Here is a 23,188-nt window from a genome sequence, read left to right as displayed (position 1 = left end):
AAATAATATTAAATCTTGTGTTAATGAATGAGTGCCAATGAATATTTTTTCTCTTAATATTTTCAACAGATTCAAGAACAGGTAGAAAATGCAAAACTTGAATTTGCAAAAGAGGAGGAAATAACAAATCTCAAGACAGTAAAGCCAAAGTGTTTATTGGTCTCTTCTCAGACAAAAGATATTGGTAAATTTTCAATTTGTATATTTTGTTTGTTTTAACATTTGTCTTAAGTTAAAAATTGAGATAAATTACTGTAAGTATAAGGAGAGGCCATCACAACTATTATGTTTAGATGAAAATTATTTTAGTCTATGCTACTGTTTACTTGTTTACATCAATTAGTAATTTTATATGTGACCCAATATTTTTTTTAACCCTTAACTTCCGTCTTGGAATCAATACTATGTATTGATTCCAAGGCAGAAGTGGTAAAGGGTAGTCAGTGGGGGGTTAAGTGACTTACTTGCCCAGGGTCAAACAGCTGGGAAGTGTCTGAGACCAGATTAGAACCTAGGACCTCCCATCTCTAGGCCTGGCTCTCAATCCACTGACCTACCCAGCTGTCCTCTGTAACCCAGTAACATGTAAAAATAATTTTCATTTTTAAAGTGAGAGAAAAACTTTTATTCGAATTAAAATTTGATAGTAATATTTTCCATGTATATTTTTCATGATATGTCAGAATGTTGAAGAATTCTTAACCCTTACTTTTCTTGCCTACAGATGTAGAAAATTTGCCTCCTTTAGAAGGCATAGAAAAACTGAAAAATCAACTGGAAGCACAAGATATTCAAGGACAAGGACACTTTACATGTAATTTCCAGCCACAGTTGAAGGAAATCGAAGTAAAGGACCCTTCAGAGATCTTCCATTTGCAAAAGGAACATCAGCCTGTTAAAGAAACAGTTCTTCAGCCAAGGTATCTCTATTCTCATATTCCATTGAATAATACTTATCACCCAGCAAAAGCCTCAAAAACAGATGGCTTAAGAAAAAATATAAACCAGAAGAAAGTTCTTGAAAAGTAGTGTAACCTCACTCACCCCTCCCCCACAAAAAAAAAAAGAAGAAAAGAAAGAAAAGTGGTATTAATATGGCAAGTTGATTTAAAAGTGAAAAGTCTATTTTTTTTTTAATTTGGCCAGAAGTCATAAACTAGAAGTATCTGGTTATAAGAAGTTAATAACATTTTTGCTTTACAAAGATGCTGATCATTATTACAGCTGTGCTAGCTGAATTAATCAAGTAGCATGTATTTACTGAGCCTTGTGCAAGGAGCTATAGAGGAATCTAAAAGATGCACGAGGTTTGTAATCTGTTTGGAGACTGTTCAGGCCAGATTTGAGTTCATCTATGTGAGGTGACACACAGTTATACCAAACTCCATTCATTTGACCTTCCTGATATCTTTGTCATCACATTCTGTCCTCCTATTCCCATTGCCACCACCCTTCCTCATTAGCATCCATGACAGGTTATTGAAAAAGTTTCTCTGTTCTCTCTACTCCCTTGCAGTCAGTCTTCTACACTAGTCAGGGCAGTCATGACATTTTTCTGCTCAAAAATCTCCTTGCAATTCCCTCATAGCATCTGAATTTAGACCTTTTGCCTGGCATTCAAGGTATTTCTCTAGTCTGGTACCACTTTTTTCCCTGTCCCTCACCCCCTTCTACATTTCAGCATAACTGCCCTCCTGGGGATCTCTGAAGGAGCCCTGAGCATCTCCATCTTCAGGCCTTCCTGTACCTACAGTGTCTCCCTTTCCCTTCCTTGCCTCTTAATTCCTACCCAGGTTTTAAAGGCTGTGTAAATTCCCTATCTAAAGTTCCTTCTCCTTCATGAATGATCCCTCCTTAACATCCCTACTTTGGGAAATGACTCTCCACTGAATCTCTTGCTCTTGATATTCTTATCACGTACTTTCCTCTGAAACATTCCCATCATGCATATTTTTGGCTCCAACATTTAAAACTTCTGAAGGAGGAAGCCACAGACCCACTTGGACTACAAACATTGCCCTTTTGGTTTCAACGAGACTCTCCCTCACTGCTTTTCAGCAGTCCTTTTTGACAAGATGTTTTTCCCATCCTTTCCTGGGTCATTTAGGAATATGTGTCCTATTTTTTATTCCTGTCTTTCTCTTCTCTGCAGATTTGATTATCTTAACTGTCCAGCTGTCGTCTTTAAAAAATCTTAATTGGATCTGATCATCTCTTCAGATAATTATCTGATTTTTCCTCCTTTTCACTCTCCTCTATACCAGTTGCTTCCTCTTATCACCCATTCATTTATCTACTTCTTAAAATCTGGCTTCCTACTCTACCCCTGGACTGAACCTATTCTTTTCCCAGTTACTGATTGGCTGTTACAATGAAGGCTCTACATATTAGAGAAATTTCATAAAATTATTTGGTTGCACAGAAAAGACATAGCTTTGAGATCTGCTGCTGGGTTTTGCCATCTCGTTCTGTTAAAAACCACTGATGGGACAACAAAGATGGGACTATTTTGTGGCAAAGTAATGACCTATCAGATAAAGCACTGGACTTTTAGCCAGGAAGACCTGGGTTCCTGCCTCATACACTTACGAGATTTATGACTTTGGGCTAGTCATTTAACCTCTCTATGTTTCAGTTTCTTATGCTTAATAATGGGGTTGGACATGAGGGCTTCTAAAATACATTCCAGTTCTAAATCTATGATCCTATAAATAATAGAAACTAAGAGGAAAGAAGGGGGACAGGAGAGGAGGACGAGCAAAAGATAATGCAGCATCCCTCAAGAGCATTGTGCAAAACATGAGAGTATGTGTTCCAGCTCACTAATAATAAGAGAAATGCAAATTAACACAATTCTGAGATTTATAATCTGACACCATGCAAATTGGCAAAGCAAAAAAAAAGGTTGTAAGAAGTGTTGAAGGAGCTGTGGAAAGAAAGGTGCTCTAGTACTCCACTGAGAGAGCTATAAAGTATTAGTCCAGTTGTTTCATATCTTGCTGAGTTTGGAATTATGCTAGAAAAGGAACTTCTGACCCATTATTGGGTATATACCTCATGATGGAAAAAATAGCAGAATCTATATACTTCCTTTGACAGTGTTCATAGAAAGAAACCTGAGCCCAGAATGATCCAAAAGATTAGGTAATGAAATAGATTCCTTTCCTCCTGTAAGAGAACCTGGGGAAATAGGGCCAATTATTATAGAAAATGTCAAAATATCACAATTTTTTTTTAACCCTTGTACTTCGGTGTATTGTCTCATAGGTGGAAGAGTGGTAAGGGTGGGCAATGGGGGTCAAGTGACTTGCCCAGGGTCACACAGCTGGGAAGTGGCTGAGGCCAGATTTGAACCAGGACCTCCTGTCTCTAGGCCTGACTCTCACTCCACTGAGCTACCCAGCTGCCCAAAATATCACAATTTTTGAGCTGGGAAGGATATCAGAACCTAGGCTAAATTGTAAGTGTCATAGTCTAATCCTTTCTGAGTTATAGATGCAGAAAGGTTGTATCTACAGACTTGTCTAATGTCACACAGCTATCAGATGTGGAATTAGAACCCAGTCTTCTGATTCTAGAGCCTGTGCTCTTTCTACTATACTTCAACAATACTATATTAGCATTTTTATTTAGCTATTTTTCTTTATTACAGTGGAGGTTCACTTACACTAGGGGGTATAAGGAAATGAGAAATAGAAGAGAAGCAGTACACAGAGATAATGGGTATTTCCAGAAAAGATTATAACATAAAAAATAAGAATCATCAACAAATTTCATTTCAAAAATAAAAGCCAATAAAATGGAAGTGATAGTGGGAAATTTAAGTGTCTAAAAGAAAATTAGAATTGTAATTTACCTCTTAATATGCCCTCAATTTTATGACCCAAATAAACATTTGTTAAAAATCTGTAAAACTGGATAGATTCCTAGTATAACATATTTAAAATGCTCTGTTAATAATTAGTATTTCATAGCTTTCATTTTTTTACCTGCTGAATTAATCAAAACCAACATTCAATACAAATTATTTTTATATTCATCTTTTAGTGATTTTTTTTAAGTTCTTAAGCATTTTCTACTTTTCATGTGTTTTCGATTTTCAAACTAACGTCTAAAAATAACATGATTTTGATCCACTTTTTCTCATTTGTATTATAGCATATTCACTGAATCACTGACAAATACAGATCAGGTTATGAGCAAAACGAAATATATGGAAAGTTGTCTTCAGAAGACTGAAGATGGTTCAGCGGAGGTATTATATTTTTACTGTCATCTAAGTTGAGTACTTTTAAAGTAATTTACTTTTTGATCTGTGGGTTATTGTAACATTTCAAGAAAATTAAATTTCATCAGTGTAAGAATCCAACTACTGATAGTGTGCATCTCTTCTCTGACCTAATAATTGTTCTTTGAGATTTGCTATATCCTGTCTAAGAAATATTCACTGAAAAATGAACTGAGAATTAAATTTAGCAGTCTCATTATTCATGATGTATTTACTGATAGTGAGAAAACTGTTTTTGACTTGGTTCATGCTAAAGATATGAACTCATAACTCATAACTAAAGAAATTGGTTGGTATTTTATTGGTATATAAGAAGTTCTAGATAAATTACGATTTTTGTTTACATATCCTCAAAATTAGCCCTGGCTATAGTCAGGTATATCAAGTTGTACACCTGAAATAAGTATTGCCTTTACACTTACTTCTTGAGGCTAAATCCAGGCATCCCATACTTCATAGATTGCCATTTACTTATATGATAGTTGAGATCAGCTTCAAGATAGGTCCTAGAGGGAATGGGGCAACTAGGTGACTCAGTGTTTTGAGAGCTAGACCTAAAGACAGGAGATCTTAGGTTCAAATCTGACCTCAGACACTTTCTAACTGTGTGGCCCTGTGCAAATTACTTAATTCCTATTACCTAGCTCTTACTGTTATTCAGCCTTGGAACCTATACACTGTACTGATTCAAAGAGAGAAGGTAAGGATTTAAAAAAAAAAAAAAAAAAAAAAAGATGGGCCTTAGAAAGGTTTCCCCAAATGAAAATTGCTTTCACTAAAAAAAGTTCCTATCTTCAGAACTGATATGGTCTTATAAACTATACATTTGAAGAATAAAAGTCAGCCAGAATTTGTGGTAATATTAAAAATCAAAGCATATTTCCTGGGGCATTAGCCAAGATTTATATTCTTGGGGTTTATCTTAAACTGGATCTTTTTCCAAGACTGGAGGGAAGTACTTTGTTAGACCATGTTACTGATAATATCACTACATTTGATGTTTGGAGAAATTAAGGCATTCATTCATTCATTCTTCATATTTTATTTCATATATGAAACATACTATGAAATATAATGGATGTCTCCTGAAGTTAATAGACACACATATGAAACAGTTAAATAACAATGGAAGGTAACACATGATTAAGTGCTATCAAGTGAACACAATTATTATCAAAGTTAGAGAATTTATTTATTTATCAGTCACAGAGAAAGGAAAAATTCCCATTGAGTAAATGGGCCTGAGTCTAGACAGGATTTTGATAACTTAGAGAATAAAAGGAAGAGCAAGAGGAACAAAATGAGAAAAAAAAACTGGTATAGACTAAGCACAGTGGGTTTCACTGTCTTGAATTTAACATATTTATTTAGTATTCTCCTAACTCCTTGACTGCCCCTACAACCAACCAAAACATGTTCTCTAAATTTCACTAAATACTGGCTGCTTACAAAGTATAGGTAAATATAGAAGAAAAAGGAACATGGTAGCATCACATCTACAAGATGAAATTAGGGGAGAGGCCAAAAGATGACCAAGTTTTGAACCCGAGTAAGGAAAAGAATCCTACTGGCATAGAGAAGATAGTTGGGAGAAAAGCCAAACTAGTTTTTTGTGGTTTTTTTTACACCCTTACCTTCTGTTTTGGAGTCAATACTATGTATTGGCTTCAAGGCAGAAGAGTGGTAAGGGTAGGCAATGGAGGTCAAGTGACTTGCCCAGGGTCACACAGCTGGGAAGTGTCTGAGGTCAGATTTGAACCTAGGACCTAGGCCTGATTCTCAATCCACTGAGCTACCCAGCTGCCCCCTCAAACTACTTTTTAGGGGAATTCAGAAAGGAGATTGCAAGGTTCAGTTGTAGATTTCTTGAGGTTGAGTTGAACCTAGTGTTTATTTTAATCAATCCAGCATATAGTATTGTTCAGGTATTCATAATTAAGGCAAGATTCTTTTTTTTAAAACAAGCAATACATAAATAAGAGAAATATTATTTTCATTTTGTTTTCTTTCTTTTAGTTTACTGATGAAACTGAAATGAAAGAAGAAATGGATATTCAGTTATTGAAAAAACAGTACCAAGAAAGACTAGAAGAAGAAGTGGCTAAGGTTAGTTTACAGTTACTTTTTCAGCTAAATCCTTTTTATGATTTTGAAAGCCCAGACTATATAAATTTTACTGAAATTAGTGTCATCATTATTAGTATCATTATTGAATTAGTATTTGTTTGTTGATTGAATTTACATAAGGATCATTTCCAAATTGCTAGTTTCTTATGTCAAATGATGCTTCTTTTAAATGTGCTTTTCTGTTGACTACATTAAATATTCACTGCCTCTCCTTTGTACCTTGATAGAGCTAAATCTGAGTACTTCCTGAAAAGGTCACAGTCCAGCTCTGATTTCTTACCCTATATGGCTCTTGCCCACATCCTCTGAGCATTTAATGGCTCTTCCTCTTGACAATGCATGAATGAACACACAGGTTGTCCCCTGGTTCTCCCATGCCTCTGCGTCTCCACTGCTCTTTGGGCGGCCATGACTTTCAGATTGTAATCTGTGTAGGAAGACAACACTGAAGATCCAATATTAATTGGGCCAAGTTAATTTGTTGTTTCTCTAGTAGAAGGAATGGACCTTTACAGCACTATCAACACTTCTTTAGCACCATCACTTTTATGAGTTGGGGTTCTACCTGTGCCATTAAACATGGTGCATCCCAGGCAGAAATTGAATATATAACTTTGACATCAGAAATCTCATTTTTCAAGGGACTCATGTACATGTAAATACATCCATACACATATGATCACTTTATTATCTTGATTTTATTGGAAGATAATTTTAAATATGAAACAAAAGCCATCACAGCTAGGCACTTTTGCTGATATGATAAGACATAATCCAGGGAGAGAATCTTGTTCCTCATTTACTCTGCCCAGAACTCTGGGTAAAAAGTCATTCAACAAAGATTTTACTAAGTAGCTAACATATGCAAAACACTGTACTAGAAGGGATTAAAAAAATTAGATGTTTTCTTTCCACAAGGAACTCATATTCTGCTGTGAGATACAACATATACCCACTTCTTTGTGAGTTTTGCCACCTTTGCAGCATTCCATATCATCACTTCTATTTGCTGGCCAGCACATACCTTCAGAGAAAGTTTCTAAAGTTATTGTTGTCTCCTTAAATATATTCGACTTCTTTTTTTTATTCTTGTTTGTTTTTTAGAAAAATTTTTCCATGGTTACATGATTCATGTTCTTACTTTCCCCTTCACCTCCCAAACCACCCCCCCCCACATAGCCGACACGCATTTCCACTGGTTTTAACACGTGTCATCCATCAAGACCTATTTCCATATTATTGATAGTTGCATTGGTGTGATAGTTTCGCGTCCACATCCCCAATCATGTCCGCCTCAACCCATGTGTTCAAGCAGTTGCTTTTCTTATATGTTTCCTCTCCTGCAGTCCTTCCTCTGAATGTGGGCAGCATCTTTTCCATAAATCCCTCAGAGCTGTCCTGGGTCATTGCATTGCTGCTGGTACAGAGGTCCATTATGTTCGATTTTACCACAGTCTATTGGTCTCTGTGGGGGAGGTGTTGTGGGATTCCCCTTTTATACCCTCAGACCCGCAGTTCAAGAATTCAAGCCTTTTTCTTGGCGTACCTCTTTAGTTGTGCTGCAGTAGGGCTCCCCCTGTTCTGCCCCATTATTAGGTTTGGTCCTCTTTCTTCTCGAAGCACATTGTTTCCTATCTTGGTGTGGAAGGGTGTGGAGGCTTTAAGATTTGCTCTGTCTGAGCCGCCATCTTCCCAGAATTCTACTCATTGTCAATATATTCAACTTCTGCTTTTCTCTCATTTCTGCTCAAAGGATATTTTCTGTCTTGGGAACTCCACTTTTAATTCAGATAAGAAGCTTTTGGGGGACATTGCCAAGATTTTCATGCCAATTCAGATTGCTTGCAAAACCACCAACGTAGTGCCTGTCCACTGCTGGTGTACTTGTTAACCTATTTGACAAAGGTCCCCCTCGCCTCCCATTCAGACCATCAGCTACATTTCTTTTTTTTTTTTTTAAACCCTTGTACTTCGGTGTATTGTCTCATAGGTGGAAGATTGGTAAGGGTAGGCAATGGGGTCAAGTGACTTGCCCAGGGTCACACAGCTGGGAAGTGGCTGAGGCCGGGTTTGAACCTAGGACCTCCCATCTCTAGACCTGACTCTCACTTCACTGAGCTACCCAGCTGCCCCAGCTACATTTTCCAAAATGTATTTGGCAGATGGTTTTAGCCTGTATTGCAATATGCTGAGTTGTAATGATGAGCAAAATTATATAATGACACACACCAACATAGTAAAGTTTGGTAGTATATTGGCATAACCCTTTCTCTGCCACCATTTATCCCTAACTTATAAGAGATAAATTCATTCAGACAACCTAAGCCTAACAGATCATTTCTTATTACACATGTTGCTGCATGAGTCACCTAGGCATGTCTCTGAAATGCTTTAATTAAGTGTAGTTTTATTGGACAAGCAAGAAAACTGCATTTTCAAGGTAACAAAATGTTCTAAGATATAGACTTTATTACAGGAGTTTAACTATAAAACAGAGTCTTAACATCCTAATTGTATTTCCTTCCTCTTAAATATGATATATTTCCATCTAGTTCAATCTTTGTATCTCTGGCTGCTATAAAGATAAATGGAGCTAATATTTCATTTTTTCCTTTATTGTTACTTTCTCTGGGGAAAAAATACTTAAATTTGCATTTTTAATAGTTTATTTCTTCCTTAACAAATAAATTTGAAATTGCATTACTATTTTTGTTAATCAAAATACCATAATCAGATATAAAGAGCCAATTTTTCTTTTGGCTAGACCTACAAATATCACCTATCTTTACTAAAGGTAAAAAGAATAATAGTTCTAAGACTTATATACATACCATGATTGTTTTCAGTTTATAACAAAATGTTAGTTCATTTCAAAAATGGACAGTACCCAAGATTTCATTGATACAGAGGCGACTCCCTCTGTCATTGCAGATCAGCATCTTTTGGGTGATCTGATGGTTTAAAAAGTTACCTGAGACTTGGAGACATTAAATGATTTGTACCATATCCTTCAGGTAGTATGTGCCGGAGGTGGAATTTGAACCCAGGTTTTGCTATCTCTTTCCATTACCTTCCATTCAGAAAAAAGGGTAAAGAAAAAGAAAGTCATTTTATGAGAATGTTGAAGAAATAGAGAATGTTAAAACCTATTAAGAGAAAATGCTCATTTCCTTTTTTAAATTGTTTTGTTCTCCAAAATTATCCTTCCTCAAAGGAACATTAAATATAAAAAGTAGCAACATTCGTTTCTAGTCAGTATTCTATTTTTCTGAAGGTCACTTGTTATTACATTTTACTTAAAGCATTTGGTTTTAACAAAATACATTGATATATACCATTAGGACATAATTTAAAATGTGATCAATGTATGGAATAATATTACTAAAACATCACAAAATCAACCAAATCTTAACTAATTTCAGTGAAATAATGGAGATACAAAGTTCTAATAATTAAAAATCTATTTTGTAGCTTTAAATTGTCCCATGTGATTAAGACATATCAGGCTTATTTTTTTAATTATCCTTATATAATCATGTTATTAGCAAATTTATTTTTTAAATTTATTGATGCTTTACAAAATGCATTGTCATTTCCCAGCAATTCCCCTTCATTCCCTTCACCCTTCCTGCTCTTCTTCCTGCCATTCCAATCTCCCTCTTACCCCCTAGAACTCTTCTAGAAAGCAAAGATAATTAAAATAAACTATAACATTGACCTGACTGTATGTTCCATGCACCTCTGCTTCACTGCCTCTCCACCACAAAGATGTAAACATGCTTTACCGCTATTTCACTAAATTTACTATGAGGTACTGCATTGGTCAGCATTCTGATTTTACAGTTATTTTTCCTTTTCACTGTCATGGTCATTGTGTTCCATTTTCTCTTAGACCTGCCCTCTCCTGTATTCATTCATAGAAGATGTCCTAAAGTTCCCTACAAATTAGCAAATTTCAAATTTTGTTTTAACTTTTACAGGAAATTATAGGAATTGATGCAAAATAGAATACATATAGCTTTATTAGAGACAGTCAAGTAATTAAAATTTAATTGTTTAAAAGGAACGACAAAAATACTGCTTTGATATTAGATTTACTATTGAAATCATCTTTTCTGCTTCATTGGTTTGTTTTTGGACTCATTTTAATTCAGAGTTTTCTTGAAGATCATTTCAGATTATAATTTCTGAAGCTACTACCATACTTTATTTAAGACTCTAAATGGTTCTTTTAAATTTTTACAGGTCATTGTGTCAATGAGCATAGCATATGCTCAGCAGAGTGAAATAGCAAGAATTTCTAGGCAAAAGGGAGATACTGCATCAGTGGCACAAATAAATGCCTATCAACAAAAGGAACTCTTTTCAAGTGATATGAAGTGTTCCAGGAATGAGATTAGCATACAGACTTTTGAGCCAGAAGAAATGAAATTTAAAGAACTGAAGCCACTTAGCAAAGAACTGAGAGAAGAAGAGTTCAAGGAAATTCTTTTATCAAATAGTAGTAATCTTGAAAGCACATTTGAATTCAAGGACCAAGAACTAGATTTTTCAAGAGAAGTTTTCTCTTCAAGCGGAAAGTTTATTTTTACAGAACATGTGAGTACTTGCATCTTTAAAAAGAAATCACTTGTTTATTTTTATTTGGATTCATTTCAACTTGAATAGACAGTACAAATGGGTGTCTTTGGAATGCTGAATGGCCCAGTGGCCTTCCTTTCATGTTCTGATCACTTGATATTTTCTTCTTCCTCTCTAAACTTTTCACTAAGTGGGCTGCTCCTGGGATAACCTAACATGGAGATAGCCCTCATGTCTCTGCATAGCTATTTAGGGTTCACTTTACCCTGGGCCTGGACCAGGTCTAAGGTGGTAAGCCTCATGGTGGCAAGGGAAGATCAAAGACAAGAAGGAGACCTGAAGTCTCTTCTTTCCTCCCTAAACTGCTTCCTTTCTTTTCTTCTTGCCCTAGAGATGGTCTTAGGTAGCTACCCCTAACTCAACTTTTCTTAACCACCTTCTTCTGTAACTATCCAGTCTCACCCACCCAGTCACTACTATAAAACATCTGGAGCAGTCCAATCTTTTCCTATGAAACGAGCATTAATTTTATTTTATTTCTTTGGATGTCCAAAGATCCCATTATCCCCTGCATGCTTACCTTTCCTAATATTAGCAAGTTCTGTGAAAATAGAATGTGAGCTAAAACAATATTACAGGGGCATAAAAAATTATGCTGTAAATTTGTGATCAGCTGAACAATGTTACAGTATGGTTTTGCAACTTTATGGTATGATCTGATTATAATATATGAGAGGTTTTGTTTTTTTTTTTAATCATCTTGGTTGGTGTAGAATATGCCTTTACTTAATGGGATTAAATGTTAAAAAGCATTTATTTGCTATTTGGTTTTTTTGAGGAGTATTGTTTAGGATCAAACCATATAACTTCCTTTCATCATTATTTATCATTACTCTTTGCAAAAACCCTTAGAAAACCTCCAAAGCACTTTGTGCTTTCTTCAGGGAGTAGAATTAAGAGAGAAGCTAAGAGAATTAATTCTGTTCTACACTGGACCAAGGAAGGAGAAATGCTTCAATCAGAAACCAGCATTAGGGGCAGGTAAAAACCAGATTGTCCCTGAGTTCTTCAGAAAAATAGAATAGAAATGACTTAGGGTATTGGCCCAGGACCTGGTAGGACATGATCTCTAGAGCACCTCAATCCTAAATTCTTGGAGCTCCCAATTTTATACCTCATCCCCACAGAGCCATGTTCCTTTACCCTAGCTCAAAGACCTTGTCCTTTCCCCATATTCTAACTCTCTTAAGGCCCTCTCTCTGGAAGGTAACACAGAGGCTTCTAAGCCCTCAAGGTTCTTTAAATGCCAGCAGGTCCCCAAATTTTTTATGTTATATATATGTTACAGTTTTGTCTCTTCAGGGTAGTAAAAATATTAGGAAAAATTACCCTCTGTTTCTTATTCAGTATAAAAGAATCTATTAACAACTTACTAGTCATACAGTACCTTCTTGAGCTTAAAAATGAGTAGGAAAATGCATAGCCTTAATTCTCCACCCTTTCTTTATGGTGGCTCCCTGGATTGCTTCATGCTCAGGGGAACATAAGGAACTCTCCAGCTTCTGTTTTTATTACTTATTTCCCAAAAGCCTGCCTTACACATTAGCTGGAAGCCCCAACACTGCTTCCCAGAGATTCTAGGAAGCAAAATATAGTAATACCATTATCAGCCTTCTGTTCTCCTTAGAACCTGAGTGGAGGAGATAAGGACTGATCCCATAGGAGCAGGGGAAAGAAAAGAAGCAAGGCTAAGAGCCGGAAAAAGGGCAGAAAAGTAAAGAAAGAGCAATCCCCAAAAAGGAGGAAAGGGGAATAAGGGTGGAGATAAGGAGAGAAAGGTAAAAAAGCCAAGGACAGAATGAGTGACAGAGAAGTGGCACAGTATCTATGATGAGGCAGAGTACCACTTTAGTGGCCGTGGCCTTTTGGGTATGCAGTTATAGAAAATTGTCAGCATCAACCTCCTAAGAGGCAGAGTGTTCACCAGGAAAGCCCACTATAATGGTTTGTAAGTTTAAATTACCCCCCACAGGAAAAATCGATCATTTACCTAGTAATTTTTAAAATTCTTTTTTTTTTTTTTTTTTTTTTTTTTTTTTTTTTTAGGAAGGGCCATGTAAAAGAATGATGACCCCAGAAAGGTCAGAAGTGTAAAAAATAAAATGAATATGTAAAGATAACTTTAAAAATATCATGGTTTTTTTAAAGATTTATTAGTAGCCACTAGAAAATAAAGCCATGTGCCATGCTAGTTTAGTCAGTTTAAAAGCCCTGCTGATCCCAGCTCTCACCATGGTGGATGGGTAGCAAAGAGGAAGTAAAACGCCAGCCCCTCAGTTTTATCCCTCTGTCTACGTCATTGAGTAATGACAGGAAGCCAGTGGGCTCATGGGAAATGTAGTTCAAGGACCCCAAAATTTCCAATAACACAGAAGATAGATATTTATTTATGCCCAGCCTACTTTGTAAAGGCAGCCCAAACTTGCCACCATGTTCCACACACTTCCACCACCTCCTGATGACTACATTTGAGAATACACTTTAAAAATAAGTAATTCTGTTCATTTTTATAGACAGATGATGATAACATTCTTCCTTTAGGTATATTTATAGGCTTATGCCTCAGTTTTGAACTCAATAATCCACTCCTTTGTGGCACTCAACAAGTCACTTCTATATTGACTATTAGATTTTATTCAGTAAGCACTTCATTAAATAAGACACAATAGGTAGATTCTGGGACTACAAACATAGAAATAAAACTATTGTTGCCCTGAAGGAATACTATGTGTGAAGGGGAATTCTGTCCCAAACAGAATTCATTGTTTTCCTCCTAACTCTACCTTTCCTCCCAATTTCCCATTTCTGTTGAGAGTACCACCAGTTTCCAGTAATCCAGTTTCACAGCTTTAGGTCATCCTTAGCTTTTCTCTCTCTTCTCCCATTCTACATTCACATCCCCCTCCTCTGTCCCTTTCTCTCCATAGAGTCTCATTCAGGCCCTTATTGCCTCTCGCTTGATCTAATAGAACAGCTTCCTCCTTGGTGTCCCTGTTTCTCATTGCTCCTCTCTTCAATCCATCCTCTATACAGCCACCAAAATCTCCCTAAGGCACAGGGCTGACCAGATTACTCCCTACAGGGGCTGCCCATTGCCCCTGTGTGACATTCAAAGGCTTTCATGTTCTAGCTCCAGCCAACTAGCCATTCCTGACCCAGATCATGCTATTCCCCTTCAGACACTTACATTCCAGCTAGCTTGGGGCTGTCTGGTCCAGTCCTGAAATGTGCCCTGGAACCCACACTAATTAGCAATTCTAAGACAGAAGGCAAGAGTTGTTTGGTTTTTTTAATTGAATTGAATATTGCAGGGTTTGTGGAATGTACTATATTACAAAGTTATTCTCGTACAAGTAATATAATGTGACTTGTGCATAGTACAATGTTACTTACAGCATACTCTGAGTTAAAATTGTAGACCTAGCCTTGTAGAAGCCCATTAAAAGTAATCTATTTCACACGTCATATGATTATTGTACCCAAAATGTCAACAGGTTTAGTAAAATTGTAGACTGACTTGTCTGAGAGGGGTCTTGAGAGACAGATTCTCCAGTTATTTAGTCAGTAAACATTCAGTAAGCACCTGTTCTTCCAGGTACTGTCTAAAGCTCTACAGGCAGAGGACAGCCCTGCATTTAAGGAGCTCACAGTCTAATGGGGGAGAAAGCGTACAAACAACTATCTATAGACAAACTATCCAGAAAATAAATTAGAGATAATCATCATAGGGAAGGTTCTCTTCTTCCTCCTTCTCAAGAGCTACCCACCTTGCTTTGGAGCAGTATGGACCCATTCAGCTAATTCTTTGCTGTTAGCTTGGGAATATTCTTGTATGGCATGCCTCTCTGTTTTTCTTTGCATGCAAAAGTGTGTTTTATGTTCCTAGGTCTCTAATCTAAAGGAAACTTGGAGGACCAAGAACTAGAATGATTCTCTTATTCGCCAAAACATGAATGCCTACAGATTTTCATCCCATTTTGAAATAAATTACTGATGTAAACTGCTGTTCAATTTTCTAGACCCAAGATGAGATGTTGGCATCAAACACAGAGGCTTCTAGGCAGCTGATGATGAATGAAGAGCAGCTAGAAGATCTGAGGCAGGAGTTGGTACGGCAGTACCAGGAGCACCAGCAGGCCACAGAGCTATTGAAACAAGCTCACATGCACCAAATGGAAAGACAAAGGGAAGATCATGAACAACTGCAGGAAGAGATCAGGAGACTTCACCGGGAGTTGGCCCAGGTAGCTGTCTTGTGTCCCCCAGGAGGAGCACTTGCCCAGAGAGCCTAGTCATTTGGCAGGGTCAGGAGCCTTGGTTTCTCCAGGCTCCTCATAAAGTCTTCAGGAAAGTCTCGCTGTGGTAGGGCTTGATCAGGAGGTTTTCTAGACCTTATCCCAGAAGTCTGCTGTCATAGGCTTTTCCCATCATGTTTATAGGCCATTTTCATCATTGACTTATGGGTCAAAGGTCTGGTTTTGCCCCTCTTGTTTTTCCTCTATCCTGGAGTGGTAGATTTTCCATTTGGCTTCATTCTGTTTTGCCACATCTGTGTGCATTGATCTCACTGGATACCAAAGAAATAAGACTTCTTTCCTGCTCTGATCTAACTAATTACCATTAGACTCTCTCAAAGGTGATATGTTTCCAGAAATCTTTCTAGGGGAAGATCACATTTCAATTCTAGAAGCATAGATTTTTGTCATATTTCTAGTTCTTTCCTGATTGAAAATTTAAATACTTTGCTTGGAATTTGGGAGCTGGGTTCTTGCAAATTTCTGTATGGAAAAACTTAATCACAAAATCAATGGAGAAAACATAATAGGCCAAAACAGTCTAAAGTTATGAGTAATCCTTGGCGGGGGGGAAGGAGGGGGAAAAGAGCCCCAGACCTCCTTGAATTTAGGTTTGCTGGCTAAAGAAAGACATGAAATGATCAAAAAACATATTTAATATTGTCACATGTATTGATGGAAGTATTTTTTAGCATATGGAATATAATACTTATGTATTAAACCTGCTAAATCAACTTTTCTTCATTGCATTTTGTGATTTTAAATTCCTGATTTTTCAATGCAAAATTAGTCTTTTAAAAATAATATCAAAAGGCTTTTTCGAGCCATAAGTATTTAGATGAACATTTTGCATTGAAAAATGAATACTTTTAATCCCTTGAAGTAGATTGAAATTACCCAGGTCTACTTTCCTCAGGGGTTAAAAGACATCAACCATTCAATCAATAGACATATATTAAGAGCCTACTATGTGTTAGGCACTGGGCTACATGCTGGGACATCTGCTTTAATATTCCTGATTTCTCTCCTCCCCCTCCTATCGCAAACAATATTCTCTTATGACCTTTTCTCTTATTTAGAGTGCCTCAATAGATAATGAAAACCTGGTTACAGAGAGAGAAAGGGTGCTTTTAGAGGAGCTGGAAACCCTAAAGCAGCGATCATTAGATGGAAGAGAGAAGCTGTGTTGTGAGCTGCGCAGCAGCTGTACGCAAACACAGGTAGCGTGGACGTGGACGTGGGCCGGCATGGCTGAGGCACCCTGGCCAGGCATGAGCGTTTGTTTGTCCCCTTCAGGCTTTGGGTTCTGCTGCCTCCTGCCGGGCTAAACGCAAGGTGGCTGCTGCCCAGATGCCTTGCATGCCACGTCAGGTGAACTTCAGTGGCCACTTTGCCCACGTCACAGCCCTCTGGAGCCCCAGAGCCTTGTGACTGTCCTTATCACAGTGTGTGTTGCATCCATAATCTTTTTTTCATTTATACATTCAAGTGTTTTGTCCTTTCTTGATAATACTAATCTCCCAATAAAGTCTAGTTAAATATTATTTCAAATAGTAACTAATTTGTGCATAAACATTTTGGTTTCACTTTGTCACCAAGTAGAAGAATGACAAACCATTTCCAGAATGATGGGGTTTTTGTCTGTCTTATCCTTCCTGCCTTTACAAAAACTTACACAGGATGAAAATGAAAGCCAAGGAGAAATCGAAGAACCAATCTTTCAAGAAGAATTGGAAGAAAAACCTCCAGTTGTGTCTTCTGACGTTCTGTCTAAAGAAAGGTATATGAGATGTGTAGTTCTGGAGTTTGCTTTCTGTTTGAACCAGCATTTTGTTTACATTAAACTGCTTAGTGATAGCATTATTGTCCTGTTGATCTTGTATATTTTATCTAAGAAGGAATGTGCCCCTTATGCAACAAATATGTATCAAGGATGAAGAGAAATGCCAGGTTTTCTACAAGTTGAGTTAGACAGTCATAATTAAAGAGGTGTTCCAGAATACTGCAATTGGAATCAGAGTACCTTGGTTCAAATCCTGCTTCTGGAACTTCACTGCCTAGGTGTCCTTAGGCAAGAGACTTGATTTCAGTTTCCTCATTTGAAAAATAAAGGAAATGGACCAGATGACTTTTGAAGGTCCTTTTCAGCTCTAAATCTATGACCCTGAAACTACCATTTTTAGGATTCCAATCACTTATAACTCCTCTCATCTAACTTTACAACTTCATATTACCACAGAAATACAGTTGCAGCTACTAGTTTATTTCATTGCAGAACATTTCATTTTTTAATGTACATAGAGATCCATCACAGAATAGTTCCTTTCTGGTTTATTCATACTTAAAACTTGAAAAACTCTTACTTAAAATTTGTTTCTTTTAGTTCACTACACAGCAAACAAAAATTTTTGATTCATGAACTAGAATTTTATAATTTTTCATCTATATAAATATTGTAAATGAGTTATTACAGACATTTTGGATGGTGATACAAAATCTAAAACACATTTGTGTTATTAATTTAAAATAACATTTTGAATCCATTGTTAGCCAAATAAACATAAATTATGTAACTTGAAGCTAAAATTAATATCTACTTAACTTCATTTCCTCCTTTTCCAACCCCTGCGATTGCCTGCTCTCTTGTATCCTCCTAATCCCTTTCCTCAGCTTGCATGGAGGCATTTGGCCCCTAAGATTTTGGCTCCCTCATTGGATCCTCAGTATGGCGCACAGTCAGTGTGGAACTCAGACAAGAAAAACAGTGTATGAAAACTAGAGTTTCCCTGGCAATATAAAATAAAGTGATTTATTTTATATTCATCCTCTGATCAGTAGATTGGTTGCTTAATGTTTAATATTAGTAGGAATTGGGCTAATTAGTAGTTTTGTAGTTTTTAGTGTTTTTTCTAATTATACATTAAGCCATTACTTTTGCATACTCTTTAGTATCCTTTTGAAATTGGTCATTTTTCTGATGGGGGAAACTTGTGTTAATGATAAAGAAACTTAGAACAATTAGTAAAGCTAATTGAGGCTTATCTTAAGTGATCTCAATTTTAATTTTTCATCATCAGGTATGCATCCAATCAGAGAATGTGATTTATATGCAAAATAGCCTGATCACTCATGTAACTTTTCCCATTTATCACTGAAAATATCATATGCCTGGCACATGTAGTATCTCAGTAGTCAACTCAAACAATATAAAGTTATGAAAAAAAGTTTCAGACATACAGTCCACCACAAAAGCCAATTATTAATTAATCTAATTTGTTTATCTAATCAATTAATCTAAACTAAACATGTGTGTTTAGAAATATAAATAAAATGTAAGAATAGACACTAGAGTGTCTTTATTGAACCTAGCTGTTAAAAGCAGTTATTTGATGATTAAAAAATTTTATCATTTAAGTTCCATGCCATTCATCACATTTAGAAAAAATTTGAAAGTTTTTGTAAAGACTTCAGATATGTTTTGTGTTTATTGATAAGGTCCTGTCTTCAGTTCACAGTAAATGTTCTTTTACACCCATTCAGTTCTGAACATCTTAAACCAGCCTCTCTGTAAAGCCAAAGTTTCTGTTATTTGGAAATATGAAGTATCACCCTTAAAGAAGTACAGAAAGATTGTTAGAGAGGTTTTTTTTTTAAAAGGAGGGAGCTGTTTTTTAAGTGGATTATGGGTACTCTTGAGGTCTTTGTAAGCTTGCAGGCCTAAGAGTATCACTTTTTGTTTTCAATTCATTGAAATAATACAAATTTTTATACATTTTGAAATGGCATTGTTCATTGACCAAAATCGTTCAGTTAAAGGAATCATTTATAATGTGTCAAAAGACTTCACTATAGGGGGCAACTTGTTCACTCAGTGGATGGAGAGCCAGGCCTAGAGACAAGAAGTCCTGGGTTCAAATCTGGCCTCAGACACTTCCTAGCTGTGCAACCCTGAGCAAGTCACTTAACCCCCATTGCCTAGTCCTTACCACTCTTCTGCCTTGGAAATAATACACAGTAATGATTCTAAGACAGAAGGTAAGGGTTTTAAAAAAAAAAAAGAATTCACTATATTTGAGAATTTGGAGATCATTTGAGAGAAATGACTAACTACATGCTGATTTATATTCCAAGAGTTAATAGGCATTTTTTTATGGAACATTTATTGCACTTTATGTACACAATGTTTAAATTCACAACAAGTAGAGGAAAATAATTAATCTTTGTTTACATGTATAGATATGCTCTGCAGAAAGCTAATAACAGACTCCTAAAGATCCTCTTAGAAGTTGTAAAGACAATAGCAGCTGTTGAAGAAACAATTGGCCGTCACGTTCTCGGTATTTTGGATAGATCTAATAAAGGCCAGTCATCAACCAATATTATTTGGAAGTCAGAGTCAGAAGGAACAGTGAAGTCCTGCATCCATGCGGAAGACACAGAAGGTACCAATTTTGTAGAATCATGAAGTCATTTTCATCAGTAAACATTTATTAAGCATCTAGTAGGTGAAAGTGCAAAAGTCTTCACGGGTAAACTATTTTGTAACCACAGAAGGTCCCCAAAACTTTCTTCTCACTACATTCTTAAAAGTGTTTTCTAATTAGCACTTAGCCATGATCGAGGTGCTTCTCTGAAAGAGTGTCTGGAGGCAGCCTTAGAACCAGTTGCAAGCCTTCTGGGGGGCTCTTAGCAGGTGCCTAACTAAAAGAAGCCACCTGTATGACCAGGTTCTCCACCAGACAGAAAACAACCACTGCCTCATCCAGGACACACACATACCATCAGCATCCCCCTGAAATGTTTCATAACTTGAGAAGCTATAAAAAGATAAAAAGTTTGCAAAAATAAAAAATATGCTTTATTCAGATTTTGAAGTTCCCAGAAGAAAATAACATTGTAAATCCAAAATGCTGTTAAAAGGCTGGAGATATTTAAGAGAAAAGAAGAGTACTATGCCAACAAAGCATGAGACTAGCTTTGACTAGTGCACCAACAGTAGTCCTAAATGGTGTAACTGATCTCAAATCTATTTTGCATTTTTAATCTTTGCTTTCTGGCCTCCTGTTCTTCCTCTCTCTCCCCATGTCCTTGTTTTGAAAAATGGGGCAAAGCTGTAGAATTTGGAAGGAAAGGAAAGATTTGATTATGGTGGAAATGGAAATAAAGTGGTTATACACCTTCCCTTCTTGTGGAAGAAGGCTGCCCTTTTCTGACCTCACACTTAGAAGGTCATGACTATTTTCATCTACAAGAGTTCTCACATTTTATTTTAAATTACACTGCAACATTTCTTTTAAGTATTTTGTCCACTCCTTTTATAGGTGCCCAATGTCTATTTGCCATCTATCGACCACTTGTGTTATATTTTTTTTACACACATCAAGTCTAATTCAATAAATCCACAGGTTTATTTTGAACACATCCACTAATTATTGTATAACTGCTGAAGTCATGTCTTTCCCCTTTTTTCTTTTCATTTGTTGAAGTTCAATTCAACAAGGAACTTAAATTCTGCTAAGGAATATAACATTTAAAGAGAGAAACAAATTGGGGGAAAAAAATCATTAACAACAAAGGAAATTAAGAAGTGTTTCTCAAGGAAGCTGAGAAATAGAACCTGAGTAAGCACTGAAAAAAAACTAAAGATTCTCAAAGCCAAGGGGAGGCTGTCACATACTTCAAATGAGAGGACCCATCTGGTCCCAAATATGGAGGCTGGTTATAGAAGGCTGAGTTGAGGCAATAGCCAGGAGCCCCATCTGATGGGAGCTTAGATTTGTGAAGGGGGTAATTCATGAAATAAGCCTGGAAAGGTAGAAGAGAACAGGATTGGGGAGAGCTTAATGGGACAAGCCAAGACGTTTGTTATTTTGTAGAGGCAATAGGAAGGTTATGGCAGGTTCTAAAGCAGAGGAGCAACATGAATGAGAGAGGCATCCTGGTGTGGCACAGAGTATGTATTCGACGTGGTGTTAAAGGGCTCCCGCCCTGGATTTGCAACTTACTGCTGGAGGGGTACTAAGTGACTGGTCTGGCAGGTGGTCCCTAAATCTCTCTGGACCCAAGTTTCTTCATCTGTACAATCACCAACTCTTTTGGTTCTTTAAGAGAACCTTTTTTTGGATCCTTGTATTTTTAATGGAACCTTTCTTTGGAAGGACAAAATGTCTGTTCAAAATATCATCTGATAACTTTTATTGGGGGGAGAGGTTTGAATCATTCCTTCATTTTTATTGTTATTGAATATTTTTTTAATCTTTTAGTATTTTGTTTTTCCTAATTACATGTTAAGACAATGTTTAACATTAGGTTTTTTTTTTGGTTTTTTTTTAAACCCCTACCTTCCGTCTTGAAGTCGTCAATACGCTGTGTATTGGCTCCAAGGCAGAAGAGCGGTAAGGGTAGGCAATGGGGGTCAAGTGACTTGCCCAGGGTCACACAACTGGGAAGTGTCTGAGGCCAGATTTGAACCTAGGACCTCCTGTCTCTAGACCTGACTCTCAATCCACTGAGCTACCCAGCTGCCCCCTTAACATTAGTTTTTTTAAGTTTTGAGTTCCAAATTCTCTCCTCCTCTCCTTCCCTTTACCTCTTCCCAATACAATAAACAATTTGAATTGTTTACATGTGATATCTGATAACTTTTAAACAAGACATTTTCTTAGGATGCTAATTGGATTAATGAAACATTTTCTCATCTGTCTTTTTACATGACTACAGCTTTCAAGACTAAACATGTTTAGACTCTAAACATGTTCCTATGTATTGTTTTTTTAAAAATAATTGACTTATTAGTATTTGCATCCTCACAACAATAACTTATTGGAATGAGCATAAGGGTAGATTTAGGGCCTCTGGGACATAGCTGAATCTTCATCTAGCTTCTCTGCTTGAGAACCTGTTATAACCTTTCTGTTGCCTGTAAGGATCAAGGCAAGTCAAGTCCATTCCAGAAATATACATGGCATGATTAGTAGTAGAATTCTTTTTTTCCTCTGGATAATTGTGGGGCACCAGGGATATTATTATTATTAAAATTTAACCTAAATGGTTTGTGGGTTCACACTGGGTTGAAGGAGAGACAGGACCAACCAGGATAGGGAGAACAGGGTTCAATGCCAAGCCGTTAACTGTCACAGGAATGGACGTTAGGCCAGGTCCTATGGAACCAGCAGGCAACAGGTAAAACTTTATAACAGTTTAATTGAGGGAAACAAAAGTAAAGGATGGGATAAGGGATTCTACACTTGAAACCTAAGGGCAAACCACAGGGGCAAGGGAAGGTCTTGACTACACTATTCTATTGGCCTAAGCCAGGCAGTGCCCAAAGGAAGCAGTACTGAAGTCACAGGGAAAGCTCCTCCAAACCTGGTTCCAGCCAGGTTTGGTCAGCTCAGCTAAAAGGCCTGAGGATGGCTTTCAATTGGGGCCTCATGGTAATCCAAGGATGGTCACAGGATGCCAAGAGCCAACTTCACCAGGTGATCCAAGGTACCCAGGTAGGGAGAGTGAGTTTGAAATGCTGTCCACCAGATCCCAAAACACTTCCCCACTTGGTGCTGCTCTGCAGGTCTGTTGTCCACTGCTGAAAAGCCTTCACCTCTCAGGATCCCAGGGAATCTGGATGCAGTTTTCCCCTAACTCTGAGATCTCCCAGGGCTAGCAACAGTTATGTTCCAACCATTAATGGAGTCTCTCAGAGCACAAGCCCCACTTCCTGCTCCTTCATTCCATCTTGGAATCCTCCAGCCCTTCCTGCTAGGTCTAACACTAATACTAAATTAATTGCTAAATAACCTTCACAACACCTGGGAGAAATTTAGTTTTTGTTTCTAAC

At 37.0% G+C, this 23,188-nt stretch overlaps 1 protein-coding gene across 1 annotated transcript in view; it reads left to right on the top strand.

Annotated features, from left to right (window-relative positions):
- AKAP9 (A-kinase anchoring protein 9) overlaps positions 1 to 23,188 on the top strand; it is a 189,301-nt gene that overhangs the window by 99,068 nt on the left and 67,045 nt on the right. The window contains exons 13-22 of the mRNA XM_044678911.1: positions 70 to 184; positions 725 to 920; positions 4,159 to 4,255; positions 6,305 to 6,394; positions 10,661 to 11,014; positions 15,076 to 15,300; positions 16,431 to 16,571; positions 17,031 to 17,131; positions 19,588 to 19,793; positions 21,375 to 21,380. Of these exons, the coding sequence (XP_044534846.1) occupies positions 70 to 184; positions 725 to 920; positions 4,159 to 4,255; positions 6,305 to 6,394; positions 10,661 to 11,014; positions 15,076 to 15,300; positions 16,431 to 16,571; positions 17,031 to 17,131; positions 19,588 to 19,793; positions 21,375 to 21,380 (1,531 nt within the window). The remainder of the gene's footprint in view (positions 1 to 69; positions 185 to 724; positions 921 to 4,158; positions 4,256 to 6,304; positions 6,395 to 10,660; positions 11,015 to 15,075; positions 15,301 to 16,430; positions 16,572 to 17,030; positions 17,132 to 19,587; positions 19,794 to 21,374; positions 21,381 to 23,188) is intronic.

Source organism: Gracilinanus agilis, chromosome 5 (genome assembly GCF_016433145.1).
Source record: "Gracilinanus agilis isolate LMUSP501 chromosome 5, AgileGrace, whole genome shotgun sequence".
Lineage (NCBI taxonomy): Eukaryota > Metazoa > Chordata > Mammalia > Didelphimorphia > Didelphidae > Gracilinanus > Gracilinanus agilis.
This window is presented reverse-complemented; position numbering and strand designations above follow the sequence as displayed.